The 16,346-nt window shown below is 43.6% G+C and overlaps 1 protein-coding gene across 1 annotated transcript; it reads left to right on the plus strand.

Moving 5' to 3' along the window:
- Positions 1-473: 473 nt before the first annotated feature.
- LOC106566159 (elastase-1) lies at positions 474-6,223 on the plus strand. The gene is made up of 8 exons (XM_014134020.3): positions 474-594; positions 819-922; positions 3,829-3,929; positions 4,130-4,255; positions 5,037-5,173; positions 5,343-5,485; positions 5,790-5,939; positions 6,124-6,223. Exons 1-8 carry the CDS (start codon positions 555-557, stop codon positions 6,133-6,135), a joined length of 813 nt encoding a protein of 270 aa, XP_013989495.3. The 5' UTR covers positions 474-554; the 3' UTR covers positions 6,136-6,223.
- Positions 6,224-16,346: the final 10,123 nt, after the last annotated feature.

A 16,346-nucleotide genomic window follows, 5' to 3' on the forward strand; every position in this document is an offset into this window, starting at 1 on the left:
CAAGCTCCCTAAATATGACTCTCAATCAGCAACAACGATGTACAGCTGTTCCTGATTGAGAGCCACACCAGGCCAACACAAAGAAATACACAAACCAGAAAAACCTAGAACACCAACACCAGAACATATACCAAAAACCCCAGAACACATAAATACAATACCCCTCTACATACACATAACCCCCAAACCATATAAAACAAATACCCTCTGCCACGTCCTGACCAAACTACAATAACAAAATACCCCTATTACTGGTCAGGACGTGACATGTGCCTTTTTCTGTTTGCCTTTTGCTTATCTTGTGCTGATAATAACAGCTGCAGCAGTTCCATTCAACACCCTGTGTTGCCAATCTGAAAGTACAGTACACCTACATCCCAAATTACCTTTTATTCCCACTTAGTGCACAGAATAGGGATTTGGAACGCACCCTTACACCCTGGTCGAGCCAAACCAGACAGGAGGAGGTCAGTTGGGGTGTCCTGCCTCCTGAGGGTATAAAACAGCGACAGAAATATTCCATCAGGGAAGACTGACACTAACAGACTGAAAACATGTTGAGGTTCGTCCTGTTGAGCGCTCTCGCAGTCCTGGGTAAGAACTGAACTTCTTCCAGACACTCTCTCTGTCTGCCTTTTTATCCCCCCCCATTCACTCTCACTCACTTTTCTTATTCAGACTCTCATCCTCCCTCCCCATTTTCTTAATTTCCTTGTATCTCTTTCTCTCTCTCTCTTTGAGTAGTACATACAGCATCCAGAAGAAATCTACTTTAGCTGTGTGTTCCCCCCCCCCCCCCCCCTTGTAACCTCCTGCAGTGTTGGCTGTGGATCTGGTTCCCCAGCCCAGATATCTGGAAGATGTTCTTGAGCAGAGAGTTGTGGGTGGTGAGGTCGCTCAGCCCAACTCCTGGCCCTGGCAGGTAAAACATTAGCCTGATCCCAGGACTGTATTATATGTGCTTCAGCAAACTCTTCGATACTCCACTGTCATAGGAGTTGGCTGTGACACAAAAAATTACTGTTGAGACATGTTACTTGAATTAAACTTTGAGCAGCAGACCTAGGCGGAAAAAAACGTTGTATTTTGTAGTATATTTGAAAATACTAACTTACAAATACTCAAGGTAGTTGAATATACACTGAGTATACAAAACATTAAAAACACCTTCCTAATATTGAGTTGCAACCCCTTCTGCTCTCAGAACAGCCTCAATTCGTCGAGGCATGGGATCTACACGGTGTCTAAAACGTTCCACAGGGAAGCTGGCCCATGTTGATTCCAATGCTTCCCACAGCAGGTTTTCCTAATGTTTTGTACACTCAGTTGTACTTTATTTAGTTTCAACTAAAATGCAATTGTTTGATTGCATTTGATATTCAAATACAGGTCTCAGAAAAACAAATAATACTTGAAAGTGTTTTGAATACCTCTCAGAAAACCCAATTATATTTGAAGGTATTTTAATATATGCAAGTTATTTGAAAACCCCCCCCCACAAAAAAAATATGTATTTGATGGCTGCCAAATATTTTGATGAAGAACCAAACACTACAATAGTTAGTTGAATTAGTGTAAATATATGATAATCAGCAGATGGTTTGGAGGGCTCTTAGACATGAATCTTAATATAGCCTATAGCCTTGAATTAAATAAACGAGGGACATTGAATCCCCTCAACATCAACAACATTTTATAATCATTGGAGTAGACCACTTTTTGCAGCTTCAAAAATGACTAACAAAATAAATGTTGATCATGAGCGGCATAAGGTAACCCAGTAACTCCTGACTTCCAGTTCTTAAACATGTGTAGTGAGTTTTAGCATTATTGCACTAGCAACACCGTTACATAGGACTTTGGACATTTGCTCTCCATAATAATGGAGTTATCACAAGTGGAATGAGGAACAGTCACTATTCTTCTTGTGTACTCCGGTTACTAAAACTCTCAGCTCATTGATATGCAATTAAAATGCAATGACCAATGTATTATGTGACTGCATGTTGCGTCAAAAGTAATTAGAGTTGTATTATACAGGCACAACAACATGTTCATGTTAAATGTTACTGAGAATGCTAACAGCAACAAAATATGGCTATGAAACGTTGAAAGGAAACTAAATATCCCAAAACTAGCTTCTTCAATCAGCTACAGCCAACGTAGGTGGAAAATTGGGTTAGTTTGTATCCGTACTAAACTATCCCTTTAAAGATGGTGTGTTTGAAACAAATAAAACGTACCCTCAGACGGTCCCTTTAAAGATGGTATAGTCACAGTGTGTTTGAAACAAGAAAACATACCCTCAGGGGGACAAATAGTTTTGGGGTTATTTTTTGCAAAGCATCCAACTTCCTGTTTGTAAATGGCTTTGAATTTCTCTGCAGTATTTTCAGGCATTATAAAATTAATTGCAGCTTTCAACCTTTTTTAGTGGCCCGTTGAACGTTAGTCATACAGTAGTTGAGCGTCACAACTTATTTATACTTCTCTGTACAAAATATAATTGTTTAATTGGTTTGACTTAATTGTGTACACCTAAAATAAAATAAAATTGTATTGGTCACATACACATGGTTAGCAGATGTTAATGCGAGTGTAGCGACATGCTTGTGCTTCTAGTTCCGACCATGCAGTAATATCTAACAAGTAATCGAACAATTTCACAACTACCTCATATACACAAGTGTAAAGGAAGGAATAAGAATATGTACATAAAAATATATGAATGACTGATGGTATAGAACGGCATAGTCAAGATGCAGTAGATGGTATAGAATACAGTAAACAGTATATACAGTATATACATATGAGATGAGTAATGTAAGATATGTAAACATTATTAAAGTGGCGTTATTAAAGTGACTAGTGATCCATTTATTAAGTCCATTTATTAAAGTGGCCAATGATTTGAGTCTGTATGTTGGCAGCAGCCTCTCTATGTTAGTGATGGCTGTTTAACAGTTCTGATGGCCTTGAGATAGAAGCTGTTTTTCAGTCTCTCTGTCCCAGCTTTGATGCACCTGTACTGACCTCACCTTCTGGATGATAGCGGGGTGAACAGGCAGTGGCTCGGGTGGTTGTTGTCCTTGATTATCTTTTTTGGCCTTCCTGTGACATCGGGTGGTGTAGGTGTCGCCATCGGGTGGTGTAGGTGTCCCCATCGGGTGGTTTAGGTGTCCCCACCTGGGCAATGGACATTCAGCAGAATGGACATTTACAGAACGTTCAGATAGAAATGCATTGTGTAGATCCAATATGACGGTCAGATAGATTGGAATAGTATAGGAGATTGTGCATGCTCTATTCATTTTATTTCTTTATTATTAGTAGTTATTTTTTGTATTTTACCCCCCTTTTTCTCCCTAATTTCGATCGTGTCTCAGTCGCTGGAACTCCCCAACGGACTTAGGAGGCGAAGGTGGAGTCATGCTTCCTCCGAAACATGACGCTTCAAAACACCCCGCCCGCTTAACACGGAAACCAGCCGCACCAATGTGTCGGAGGAAACACCGTTCAACTGACGAGCGAGGTCAGCCTGCAGGAGCCAAGCCCGCCACAAGGAGTCTCTAGAGTGCGATGAGCCAAATAAAGCCCCCCCGGGCCAAACCCTCCCCTTACCCGGACGACGTTGGGCCAATTGTTCGCCGCCTCATGGGTCTCCCGGTCGCGGCCGGCTGCAACACAGCCCGGGATCAAACCCGGGTCTGTAGTGACGCCTCAAGCACTGCGATGCAATGCCTTAGACCGCTGCGCCACTTGGGAGGCCTTGTCTTCTCATCTTTAACATCCTCCTCTCACCTCTCTCTCTTTCTCTCTTGTCCTCAGATATCTCTCCAGTACAAGTCTGGCAGCTCCTACTACCACACATGTGGAGGTAGTCTGATCAGGAGAGGATGGGTCATGACTGCTGCTCACTGTGTGGACAGGTTGGACAAAGGAAGACATTATAGAATAACTACATTTTTCCAAGAGTTAACATTACACAAATAAATGATACACAGATACAAATACATTATACAAGATAAATAGCAAGGTTTTTGAATTTTGATTCAAATATGCCATTTATAGGATATGGAAGTAACTTCCTAACTGACCAATGTATTATTGCTTACGTGTGTGTCTTCAGCCAGAGGACGTGGCGTGTGGTTCTTGGAGAGCACAACCTGAACAGCAACGAGGGTAAAGAGCAGATCATGACCGTCAACAAAGTCTTCATCCACAACGGGTGGAACTCCAACAACGTCGCTGGAGGGTACGGAATTCATTTGGAATCAAGTTTTTATTTTAGTTTAAAGAAGTTCAAATTGCGTCAATAATTGGTTTGAATTTAGCTACACTAGTTAAATGTCTCTATTTTTGACAGATTCTAACGATACCATTTTATTAGGTCTTAAAAATAAGTGTTCTGTAGTATGTTTATAATAAACTGGAGAATGATCCTAGTATTAAGTAGATGTGTTAGGGTTGAAGCACCAAAGAACAGGAAGAAGGTCAGGAGGGAGTATGTAAGAAAGATTTATGACTTGAGCTGAAAATGAAGCCTCCTAGACATGTGCTTCTGTTCCTCAGATATGACATTGTGTTCCTCTAACCCTCAGATATGACATTGTGTTCCTCTAACCCTCAGATATGACATTGTGTTCCTCTAACCCTCAGATATGACATTGTGTTCCTCTAACCCTCAGATATGACATTGTGTTCCTCTAACCCTCAGATATGACATTGTGTTCCTCTAACCCTCAGATATGACATTGTGTTCCTCTAACCCTCAGATATGACATTGTGTTCGTCTAACCCTCAGATATGACATTGTGTTCCTCTAACCCTCAGATATGACATTGTGTTCCTCTAACCCTCAGATATGACATTGTGTTCGTCTAACCCTCAGATATGACATTGTGTTCCTCTAACCCTCAGATATGACATTGTGTTCCTCTAACCCTCAGATATGACATTGTGTTCCTCTAACCCTCAGATATGACATTGTGTTCCTCTAACCCTCAGATATGACATTGTGTTCCTCTAACCCTCAGATATGACATCGCTCTGCTGCGTCTGGACACCGAGGCTTCCCTGAACTCTGCTGTCCAGCTGGCTGCTCTTCCTCCCTCTGACCAGATCCTGCCCAACAACAACCCTTGCTACATCACCGGATGGGGACGCACCTCCAGTGAGTTGCATAAGTAGCTAACAGTCACTGAACTTGTAAATGGTTTTGGGTTAATATTTGTACATTTATATTTATGTCTAGTTTATAGTTTTTTTTTTCTAGAAGTTGATCTAGCCATATGATTCCCATCCTGTTATCTCCGCTAACGTGTCCCCTGTCCTTCCTATAGCCGGCGGTCCTCTGTCCAACAGCCTGAAGCAGGCTTGGCTACCCAGTGTTGACCACCAGACCTGCTCCAGCTCTGGCTGGTGGGGATCTACCGTCAAGACCACCATGGTCTGTGCCGGTGGCGGAGCCAACTCTGGTTGCAACGTAAGACCAGTCTAATGGAATAATTGGGTTAAATATTGCAGTCAATTGGGGTGGGGGTGTTCCAGGGTTTGAACCTGCAACCCTTTCTCTCTTGTTCCAACATCTTACCAATTCTCTTAGTGGTGTACTGCTGAGGACTACAACATGTTTTTGATTGAATGCAATGTAGTTTATTTTTTTTTATAGTTTAAATTATGTCATTGCTTACATATTTAGAACAGAAAAACAAATCATTGACGTGTTGTATGTATCTTGCCCTGGTCTCAGTCCTGATGAAGCTCTCTCTCTCTCTTCATCATTGTAGGGAGACTCTGGTGGCCCCCTGAACTGCCAGGTCAACGGTCAGTACTATGTCCACGGTGTGACCAGCTTCGTTTCCTCTTCTGGCTGCAACGCCAACCGCAGGCCCACCGTCTTCACCCGTGTGTCTGCTTACATCAGCTGGATGAACGGGGTACGTCCTGTATAGCTAGGGACAGGAGAAGAACATTACTTTATTTCTCTCCAAGCTTGTCTATGGCATTGTTATGCACATTTTAATTTGTCAAATTGGTGTCCGTCTCAGTAACAATATTGACTGTATTTTGGGCAAATGTCGAAATGCTGGTCTAATTTATTTTCTGTCCTTTCCTCTACAGATCATGGGTTGAAAGGGAACATGGTCATCGAGCACAACCCAGCTCAATTTCATTCACATTCTGCTCTTAAAGTTAAATAAATGTAAAAATGTGCAGTAAACCTTTTGTCTTGTCTATGTGTAACAAGTCAAATCTATCTCAGTGTTTTTCTCCACTTTAAGATATCATATGTAAATTGATCAGATCCGGGTTAAACATGAGCACAGTTTTGAATAGATTTCCCCTTGGCAGTACCAATGTTTATATACACTCTAGATGACTTCATACACATGGTTAGTAGATGTTAGTGCGAGTGTAGTGAAATGCTTGTGCTTCTAGTTCTGACCATGCAGTAATATCTAACAAGTAATCTAACAATTTCACAACAACTACCTTTTACACACAAGTGTATAAAGGAATGAATAAGAATATGTACATATAAATATATGGATGAGTGATGGCCGAACGGCATAGGCAAGATGCAGTAGATGGCATAGAGTACAGTATATACATATGAGATGAGTAATGTAGGGTATGTAAACATTATATAAAGTGGCATTGTTTAAAGTGACTAGTAATACATTTATTACATCAAATCTTTTATTATTAAAGTTGCTAGAGATTTGAGTCGGGTGGTTGTTGTCCTTGATGATCTTTTTTGGCCTTCCTGTGACATCGGGTGGTGTAGGTGTCCTGGAGGGCAGGTAGTTTGCCCCCAGTGATGCGTTGTGCAGACCTCACTACCCTCTGGAGAGCCTTACGGTTGTGGGCGGAGCAGATGCCATACCAGGCGGTGATACAGCCCGACAGGATGCTCTCAATTGTGCATCTGTGTTTTTGTGACAAGCCAAATTTCTTCAGCCTCCTGAGGATGAATAGGTGCTGTTGCACCTTCTTCACCACGCTGTCTGTGTGGGTGGACCATTTCAGTTTGTCCGTGATGTGTACGCCGAGGAACTTAAAACTTTCCACCTTCTCCACTACTGTCCCGTCGATGTGGATGGGGGGGGTGCTCCCTCTGCTGTTTCCTGAAGTTCATGATCTTCTCCTTTGTTTTGTTGATGTTGAGTGTGAGGTTATTTTCCTGACACCACACTCTGAGGGCCCTCACCTCCTCCCTGTAGGCCGTCTCGTCGTTGTTGGTAATCAGGCCTATCACTGTAGTGTCGTCTGCAAACTTGATGATTGAGTTGGAGGCGTGCATGGCTACGCAGTCATGGGTGAACAGGGAGTACAGGAGAGGGCTGAGAACGCACCCTTGTGGGGCCCCAGTGTTGAGGATCAGCAGGGTGGAGATGTTGTTTCCTACCTTCACCACTGGGGGCGTCCCGTCAGAAAGTCCAGGACCCAGTTGCACAGGGTGGGGTCGAGAACAAGGGTCTCAAGCTTAATGACGAGTTTGGAGGGTACTATGGTGTTAAATGCTGAGCTGTAGTCGATGAACAGCATTCTTACATAGGTATTCCTCTGTCCAGATGGGTTAGGGCAGGGTACAGTGTGATTGCGATTGCGTCGTCTGTGGACCTATTGGGGCAGTAAGCAAATTAGAGTGGGTCTAGGGTGTCAGGTAGGGTGGAGGTGATATGATCCTTGACTAGTCTCTCAAAGCACTTCATGATGACGGAAGTGAGTGCTACGGGGCGATACTCGTTTAGCTCAGTTACCTTAGCTTTCTTGGGAACAGGAACAATGGTGGCCCTCTTGAAGCATGTGGGAACAGCAGACTGGGATAAGGATTGATTGAATATGTCCGTAAACACACCAGCCAGCTGGTCTGCGCATGCTCTGAGGACGCAAATTCCATTCATTCCTGCTCCTACTGGGGAGTACCAACGTGGTGGCTTCAAAGCCTCTCACTGACTAATACCTAGCATCAGCAATCCAGGGTTTATACAGTATACATCATTCGGCCGTACATGCACTACATATACAAAAGTATGTGGACACCCGTTCAAATTAGTGGATTCGGCTATTTCAGCCACACCTGTTTATGACAGGTGTATAAAATTGAGCACACAGCCATGCAATCTCCATAGACAAATATTGGCAGTAGAATGGCCTTACCGAAGTGCTCAGTTACTTTCAACGTGGAACTGTCATAAGATGACACCTTTCCAACAAGTCAGTTAGTCAAATTTCTGCCCTGCTACAGCTGCCCCGGTCAACTGTAAGTGATGTTATTCTGAAGTAGAAACATAGAGGAGCAACAACAGCTCAGCCGCGAAGTGGTAGGTCACACAAGCTCACAGAACGGGACTACCCGGTACTGAAGTGTGTCGGGCGTAAAAATCGTCTGTCCTCGGTTGCAACACTCACTACCGAGTTCCAAACTGCCTATGGAAGCAACATCAGCAGAAGAACTGTTCATCGGGAGCTTCATGAAATGGGTTTCCACAAGCCTAAGATGTCCAGCGTCAGCTGGAGTGATGTAAAGCTCGCCGCCATTGAACTCTGGAGCAATGGAAACGCGTTCTCTGGAGCGATGAATCACACTTCACCATCTGACAGTCTGACGGACAAATCTAGCTTTGGCGAATGCCCGGAGAACGCTATCTGCCCGAATGCATTGTGCCAAATGTGAAGTTTGGTGGAGGAGGAATAATGGTCTGGGGCTGTTTATCGTGGTTCAGGCCCCTTAGTTCCAGTGAAGGGAAATCTTAACTCAACAGCATACAATGACATTCTAGACAATTCTGTGCTTCCAACTTTGTGGCAACAGTTTGGGGAAGGCCCTTTCCTGTTTCAGCATGACAATGCCCCCGTGCACAAAGTGAGCTCCATACAGAAATGGTTTATCTTGATCAATGTGGAAGAACATGACTGGCCTGCACAGAGCCCTGACCTCAATCCCATCGAACACCTTTGGAATGAATTGGAATGCCGACTAAACGCCCAACATCAGTGCCTGAGCTCACTAATGCTCTTGTGACTGAATGGAAGCAAGTGAAAGAATGGTGTCTCATCCCTCCAACAGTTTCAGACACTTGTAGAATCTATGCCAAGGCGCATTTAAACTGTTCTGGCGGCTCGTGATGGCCCAACGCCATATTAAGACACTTTATGTTGGAACTGGCAGTGTGGTGCCAGGACAACAACCTCTCCCTCAATGTGAGCAAGACAAAGGAGCTGATCGTGGACTACAGGAAAAGCTGGGCCGGACAGGCCCCCATTAACATCAACAGGGCTGTAGTGGAGGGGGTTGAGAGTTTTAAGTTCCTTGGTGAACACATCACCAACTATCATGGTCCAAACACACCAAGACAGTCATGAAGAGGGCATGACAACACCTTTCCCCCTCAGGAGACTGAAAAGATTTGGCATGGGTCTCCAGATCCTCAAAAAGTTCTACAGCTGCACCATCAACAGCATCCTGACCGGTTGCATCTCCGCCTGGTACGGCAACTGCTCGGCATCTGACCGTAAGACGCTACAGTGGGTAGTGCGTACGGCCCAGTACATCACTGGGGCCAAGCTTCCTGCCATCCAGGTGGTGTCAAAGAAAGCCCATAAAATTGTCAGAGACTCCAGTCACCCAAGTTATAGAGTGTTTTCTCTGCTACCGCACAGCAAGTGGTACCGGAGCGCCAAGTCTAGGACCAAAAGGCTCCTCAACAGCTTCTACCCCCACGCCATTAGACTGCTGAACAGTTCATAAAAATCGCCACCGAACAATTTACAGTGACCCCCCCCCCTCTTGTACACTGCTGCTACTCGCTGTTACCTACGCATAGTCACTTCGCCCCCACCTACATGTACAGATTACCTCAACTAGCCTGTACCCCTGCACATTGACTCGGTACCGGTGCCCCCTCTATATAGCCTCGTTATTCTTATTGTGTTACTTTTTATTATTACTCTTTATTTTATTCTACTTGGTAAATATTTTCTTCTTCTTGAACTGCACTGTTGGTTAAGGGCTTGTAAGTAAAGCATTTCACGGTAAAGTCTACACTTGTTGTATTTGGCGCATGTGGCAAATAAAGTTTGATTTGATTTCCTTTATTTTGGCAGTTAACTGTATTTGTGTGCTAACTGTATTTGTCTCAAAGAAATAGCCCATGCTTGTTTTTGTGGCCATTAGATTATCCATTAGATCAGGTATTCCCAAACTGGGATATGCACAATGGCGTCGGGAGTAGGCCAAAAAAATATATATATATACTTTTTTTTTTTTTTTTTCACATTTTCAAACAGTCCATTTAGTCCCGCGTCCATAGAGACACATACCAGCTCTCCTGGTAGTTCTGCTACTACCAGCAGTACTACACCTGCACCTGTCAATGAAACAAGTTTTTCTGCTTCCACGAACACATCCAATGCCAGCATCAGTAATTATGCATTTGTTGTTAGTCCAGTTAGCATGGATACTGACAGTTGTGAATCTGATGCAGCTGAAGAGCTACTGCCTCCTTACTCGGGAAAGCACCGAACAACAGACGGGGACGTTGGACCATCGAAGAGGCGCAAATATTATTAGAACTACATTGATTTGGGGTTCACTTATATTGGGAGTAGTGCCTTTCCTCAGCCACAGTGTGTTATATGTGCAAAAGGACTATCTCACAACTCGATGAAACCTTCACTCTGAAGCAGACATATAGAAATAAAACATGCCAATTTGAAAAATAAGCCACGGGAGTTTTTTGAGCGAGAATTAAGACGACATTTGAATAGTAAGACATGCATAAAAGCAACAGATACCATTAATAAGAAGGGGCTAGAAGCATCTTATATGATGAGCTACCGAGTGGCTAGGACAGGTAAGCCCCAAACTATTGTGGAGGACTTAATTCTTCCTGAGGATATGGTTGGGACAATGCTGGGGGAAAAGGCCAAAAAAACTATACAGACAATGCCTCCATCAAACAACACTGTTTCACGACGCATCAGTGACATGGCAGGAGATGTTTTGAAACAATTACTGCTTCCCATACAAGCCAGTGAATTCTATGCATTACAGCTGGATGAGTCAACAGACATGGCGGGCCTGGCATAGCTCCTGGTATATGTCAAATCAAATCAAATCAAATTTCTTTATATAGCCCTTCTTACATCAGCTGATATCTCAAAGTGCTGTACAGAAACCCAGCCTAAAACCCCAAACAGCAAGTAATGCAGGTGTAGAAGCACGGTGGCTAGGAAAAACTCCCTAGAAAGGCCAAAACCTAGGAAGAAACCTAGAGAGGAATCAGGCTATGAGGGATGGCCAGTCCTCTTCTGGCTGTGCCGGGTGGAGATTATAACAGAACATGGCCAAGATGTTCAAATGTTCATAAACGACCAGCATGGTCAAATAATAATAATCACAGTAGTTGTCAAGGGTGCAACAAGTCAGCACCTCAAGAGTAAATGTCAGTTGGCTTTTCATAGCCGATCATTGAGGGTATCTCTACCACTCCTGCTGTCTCTAGAGAGTTGAAAACAGCAGGTCTGGGACAGGTAGCACGTCCGGTGAACAGGTCAGGGTTCCATAGCCGCAGGCAGAACATAGCCGTGCTGGAGCAACAGCACGGCCAGGTGGACTGGGGACAGCAAGGAGTCATCATTCCAGGTAGTCCTGAGGCATGGTCCTAGGGCTCAGGTCCTCTGAGAGAGAGAGAAAGAAAGAGAGAAAGAGAGAATTAGAGAGAGCATACTTAAATTCACACAGGACACAGGATAAGACAGGAGAAATACTCCACATATAACAGACTGACCCTAGCCCCCTGACACATAAACTACTGCAGCATAAATACTGGAGGCTGAGACAGGAGGGGTCAGGAGACACTGTGGCCCCATCTGATGATACCCCCGGACAGGGCCATACAGGCAGGATATAACCCCACCCAGTTTGCCAAAGCACAGCCCCCACACCACTAGAGGGATATCTTCAAACACCAACTTACCATCCTGAGACAAGGCCGAGTATAGCCCACAAAGATCTCCGCCACGGCACAACCCAAGGGGGGGGGGCGCCAACCCAGACAGGAAGACCACGTCAGTGACTCAACCCACTCAAGTGACGCACCCCTCCTAGGGACGGCATGGAAGAACACCAAGTAAGCCAGTGACTCAGCCCCTGTAATAGGGTTAGAGGCAGAGAATCCCACTGGAGAGAGGGGAACCAGCCAGGCAGAGACAGCAAGGGTGGTTCGTTGCTCCAGAGCCTTTCCGTTCACCTTCACACTCCTGGGCCAGACTACACTCAATCATATGACCTACTGAAGAGATGAGTTTTCATTAAAGACTTAAAGGTTGAGACCGAGTCTGCGTCTCTCACATGGGTAGGCAGACCATTCCATGAAAATGTAGCTCTATAGGAGAAATCCCTGCCTCCAGCTGTTTGCTTAGAAATTCTAGGGACAATTAGGAGGCCTGCGTCTTGTGACCGTAGCGTACGTGTAGGTATGTAGGGCAGGACCAAATCGGAAAGATAGGTAGGAGCAAGCCCATGTAATGCTTTGTAGGTTAGCAGTAAAACCTTGAAATCAGCCCTTGCCTTAACAGGAAGCCAGTGTAGGGAGGTTAGTACTGCGATAATATGATCAAATTTTTTGGTTCTAGTCAGGATTCTAGCAGCCGTATTTAGCACTAACTGAAGTTTATTTAGTGTTTTATCTGGGTAGCCGGAAAGTAGAGCATTGCAGTAGTCCAACCTAGAAGTAACAAAAGCATTGATACATTTTTCTGCATCATTTTTGGACAGAAAGTTTCTGATTTTTGCAATGTTACGTAGATGGAAAAAAGCTGTCATTGAAACAGTCTTGATATGTACTTCAAAAGAGAGATCACGGTCCAGAGTAACGCCGAGGTCCTTCACAGTTTTATTTGAGATGACTGTACAAACATCAAGATTAATTGTCAGATTCAACAGAAGATCTCTTTGTTTCATGGGACCTAGGACAAGCATCTCTGTTTTGTCCGAGTTTAAAAGTAGAAAGTTTGCAGCCATCCACTTCCTTATGTCTGAAACACAGGCTTCTAGCGAGGGCAATTTTGGGGCTTCACCATGTTTCATTGAAATGTACAGCTCTGTGTCATCCGCATAGCAGTGAAATTTAACATTATGTTTTCAAATGACATCCCCAAGAGGTAAAATATATAGTGAAAACAATAGTGGTCCTAAAACGGAACCTTGAGGAACACTGGAATTTACAGTTGATTTGTCAGAGGACAAACCATTCACAGAGACAAACTGATATCTTTCCAACAGATAAGATCTAAACCAGTCCAAAACTTGTCCGTGTAGACAAATTTGGGTTTCCAATCTCTCCAAAAGAATGTGGTGATCGATGGTATCAAAAGCAGCACTAAGATCTAGGAGCACGAGGACAGATGCAGAGCCTTGGTCTGATGCCATTAAAAGGTAATTTACCACCTTCACAAGTGCAGTCTCAGTGCTATGATGGGGTCTAAAACCAGACTGAAGCGTTTCGTATACATTGTTTATCTTTAGGAAGGCAGTGAGTTGCTGCGCAACAGCTTTTTCAAATTTTTTGGAGAGGAATGGAATATTCGATATAGGCCGATAGTTTTTTATATTTTCTGGGTCAAGATTTGGCTTTTTCAAGAGAATGCCTGACAGCTTGAAAGACATTTTGGACATTATTGTACAGTGAAAACAGTTAACTTTGTTAAAGCTTGGCCCCTGAACTCTCGTGTATTTTCTGCACTTGGCAGTGATATGGGCAGCGACCATGTAACGCCTTTACAACATACAGAAGTGAGCTGGTTATCAAGGGGCAAAGTATTGACACATTTCTTTAATTGAGAGACGATCTTAAAGTTTTCTTTACTGACCATAATTTTCACTTGTCTGACCGCTTGCATGATGACGAGTTTCTCACACACCTGGCCTAACTGGGTGATGTTTTTTCTCGCATGAATGATCTGAATCTAGGAGTACAGGGACTCTCCATAGCTATATTCAATCTGTGGGACAAAATTGAGGCTATGATTAAGAATTTGGAGCTCTTCTCTGTCTGCATTAACAAGGACAACACACATGTCTTTCCATCCAATTACCGATATCTGAACAAGAGAGCCTCATCGAAATTGCAACAAGCGGTTCTGTGAAAATTGAATTTAATCAGAAGCCACTGCCAGATTTCTGGATTGGGCTGCACTCAGAGTATCCTGCCTTGGCAAATCATTCTGTTAAGACACTGATGCCCTTTGCAACCACGTACCTATGTGAGAGTGGTTTCTCGGCCCTCATTTTCATGAAAACTAAATACAGGCACCGACTGTGTGGAAAATTATTTTAAAATGAGACTCCCTCCAATACTACCCAACATTGCAGTTATGCGCATCCTTTCAAGCATACCCTTCTCATTAACCTGTGGTGAATTATTCACAATTTTCAATGAACAAATAAAGTTTTAATTGTAAGATGGCTAAATAAAGAACAAAATGATTGATTAGTATTATATTATTATTTGTGCCCTGGTCCTATAAGAGCTCTTTGTCACTTCCCACGAGCCAGGTTGTGACAAAAACTCACACTCATTCTTATGTTTAATAAATGTATCGTATAGTGTGTGTGTGGCAGGCTTACAATAATGGCAAAAAACAACATTTGAGAGTGCGCTGACCCTGGTGCTAGAGGGGGTACACAGCTGGAGGTTGAATGTTTGAAGGGGTACGGGACTATAAAAAGTTTGGGAACCACTGCAAGATTATCCATATTGTAACTACTCACTAGGTGGGGCTAAAATACAACAAACTATTAATACTCTCTGACTCTGTATTGCAACCACGTCTCTTAGGAGGACATAGTGGGACATAACAATTTATATTGAACAAAAATACAAACGCAACATTCAACAATTTTCAAGATTTTACTGAGTTACAGTTCATATAAGGGAATCAGTAAATATAAATAAATTCATTAGGCCCTACTCCATGATTTTCACATGACTTGCATCTGCTTAAAAAAGAATGGGCCTCACAATTTTTTACATTTTTTATTTATTTATTTAACCTTTATTTAACTAGGCATGTCAGTTAAGAACAAATTCTTATTTACAATGACGGCCTACCAAAAGGCAAAAGGCTTCCTGCGAGGACGGGGGCCTGGGATTAAAATAAATAAATAAATACAATATAAATATAGGACAAAACACACATCACAACAAGAGAGACAACACAACACTACATAAAGAGAGACCTAAGACAACAACATAGCAAGGTAGCAACACAACATGACAACAACATGGTAGCAACATAACATGACAACAACATGGTAGCAACACAATATGGCAGCAGCACAACATGGTAGCAGCACAAAACATGGTACAAACATTATTGGGCACAGTCAACAGCACAAAGGGCAAGAAGGTAGAGACAACAATACATCACGCAAAGCAGCCACAACTGTCAGTAAGAGTGTCCGTGATGGAGACTTTGAATGAAGAGATGGAGATATAACTGTCCAGTTTGAGTGTTTGTTGCAGCTCGTTCCAGTCGTTAGCTGCAGCGAACTGAAGAGAGGAGCGACACAGAGATGTGTGTGCTTTGGGGACATTTAACAGAATGTGACTGGCAGAACGGGTGTTGTATGTGGAGGATGAGGGCTGCAGTAGATATCTCAGATAGGGGGGAGGGAGGCCTAAGAGGGTTTTATAAACAGGCATCAACCAGTGGGTCTTGCGACGGGTATACAGAGATGACCAGTTAACAGAGGAGTATACAGTGCAGTGATGTGTCCTGTAAGGAGCATTGGTGGCAAATCTGATGGCCGGATGGTAAAGAACATCTAGCCGCTCGAGAGCACCCTTACCTGCCCGTCTATAAATGATGTCTCCGTAATCTAGCATGGGTAGGATGGTCATCTGAATCAGGGTTAGTTTGGCAGCTGGGGTGAAAGAGGAGTGATAACGATTGAGGAAACCAAGTCTAGATTTAACTTTAGCCTGCAGCTTTGATATGTGCTGAGAGAAGGACAGTGTACCATCTAACCATACTCCCAAGTCCTTGTATGAAGTGACTACCTCAAGCTCTAAACAATGGTCCTCAGGATCTCGTCACGGTATGTCTGTGCATTCAAATTGCCATCGATAAAATGCAATTGTGTTCGTTGTCCGTAGCGTATGCCTGCCTGCCTGCCCATACCAAACCCCACTGCCACCATGGGGCCCATTCCAAACCCCACCGCCACCATGGGGCACTCTGTTCACAATATTGCCATCAGCAAACAGCTCGCCCACATGACACCATACATGTGTTCTGCGGTTGTGAGGCCGGTTGGACGTACTATAAAATTC

This window comes from Salmo salar, chromosome 12 (genome assembly GCF_965601325.2).
Source record: "Salmo salar chromosome 12, fSalSal1, whole genome shotgun sequence".
NCBI lineage: Eukaryota > Metazoa > Chordata > Actinopteri > Salmoniformes > Salmonidae > Salmo > Salmo salar.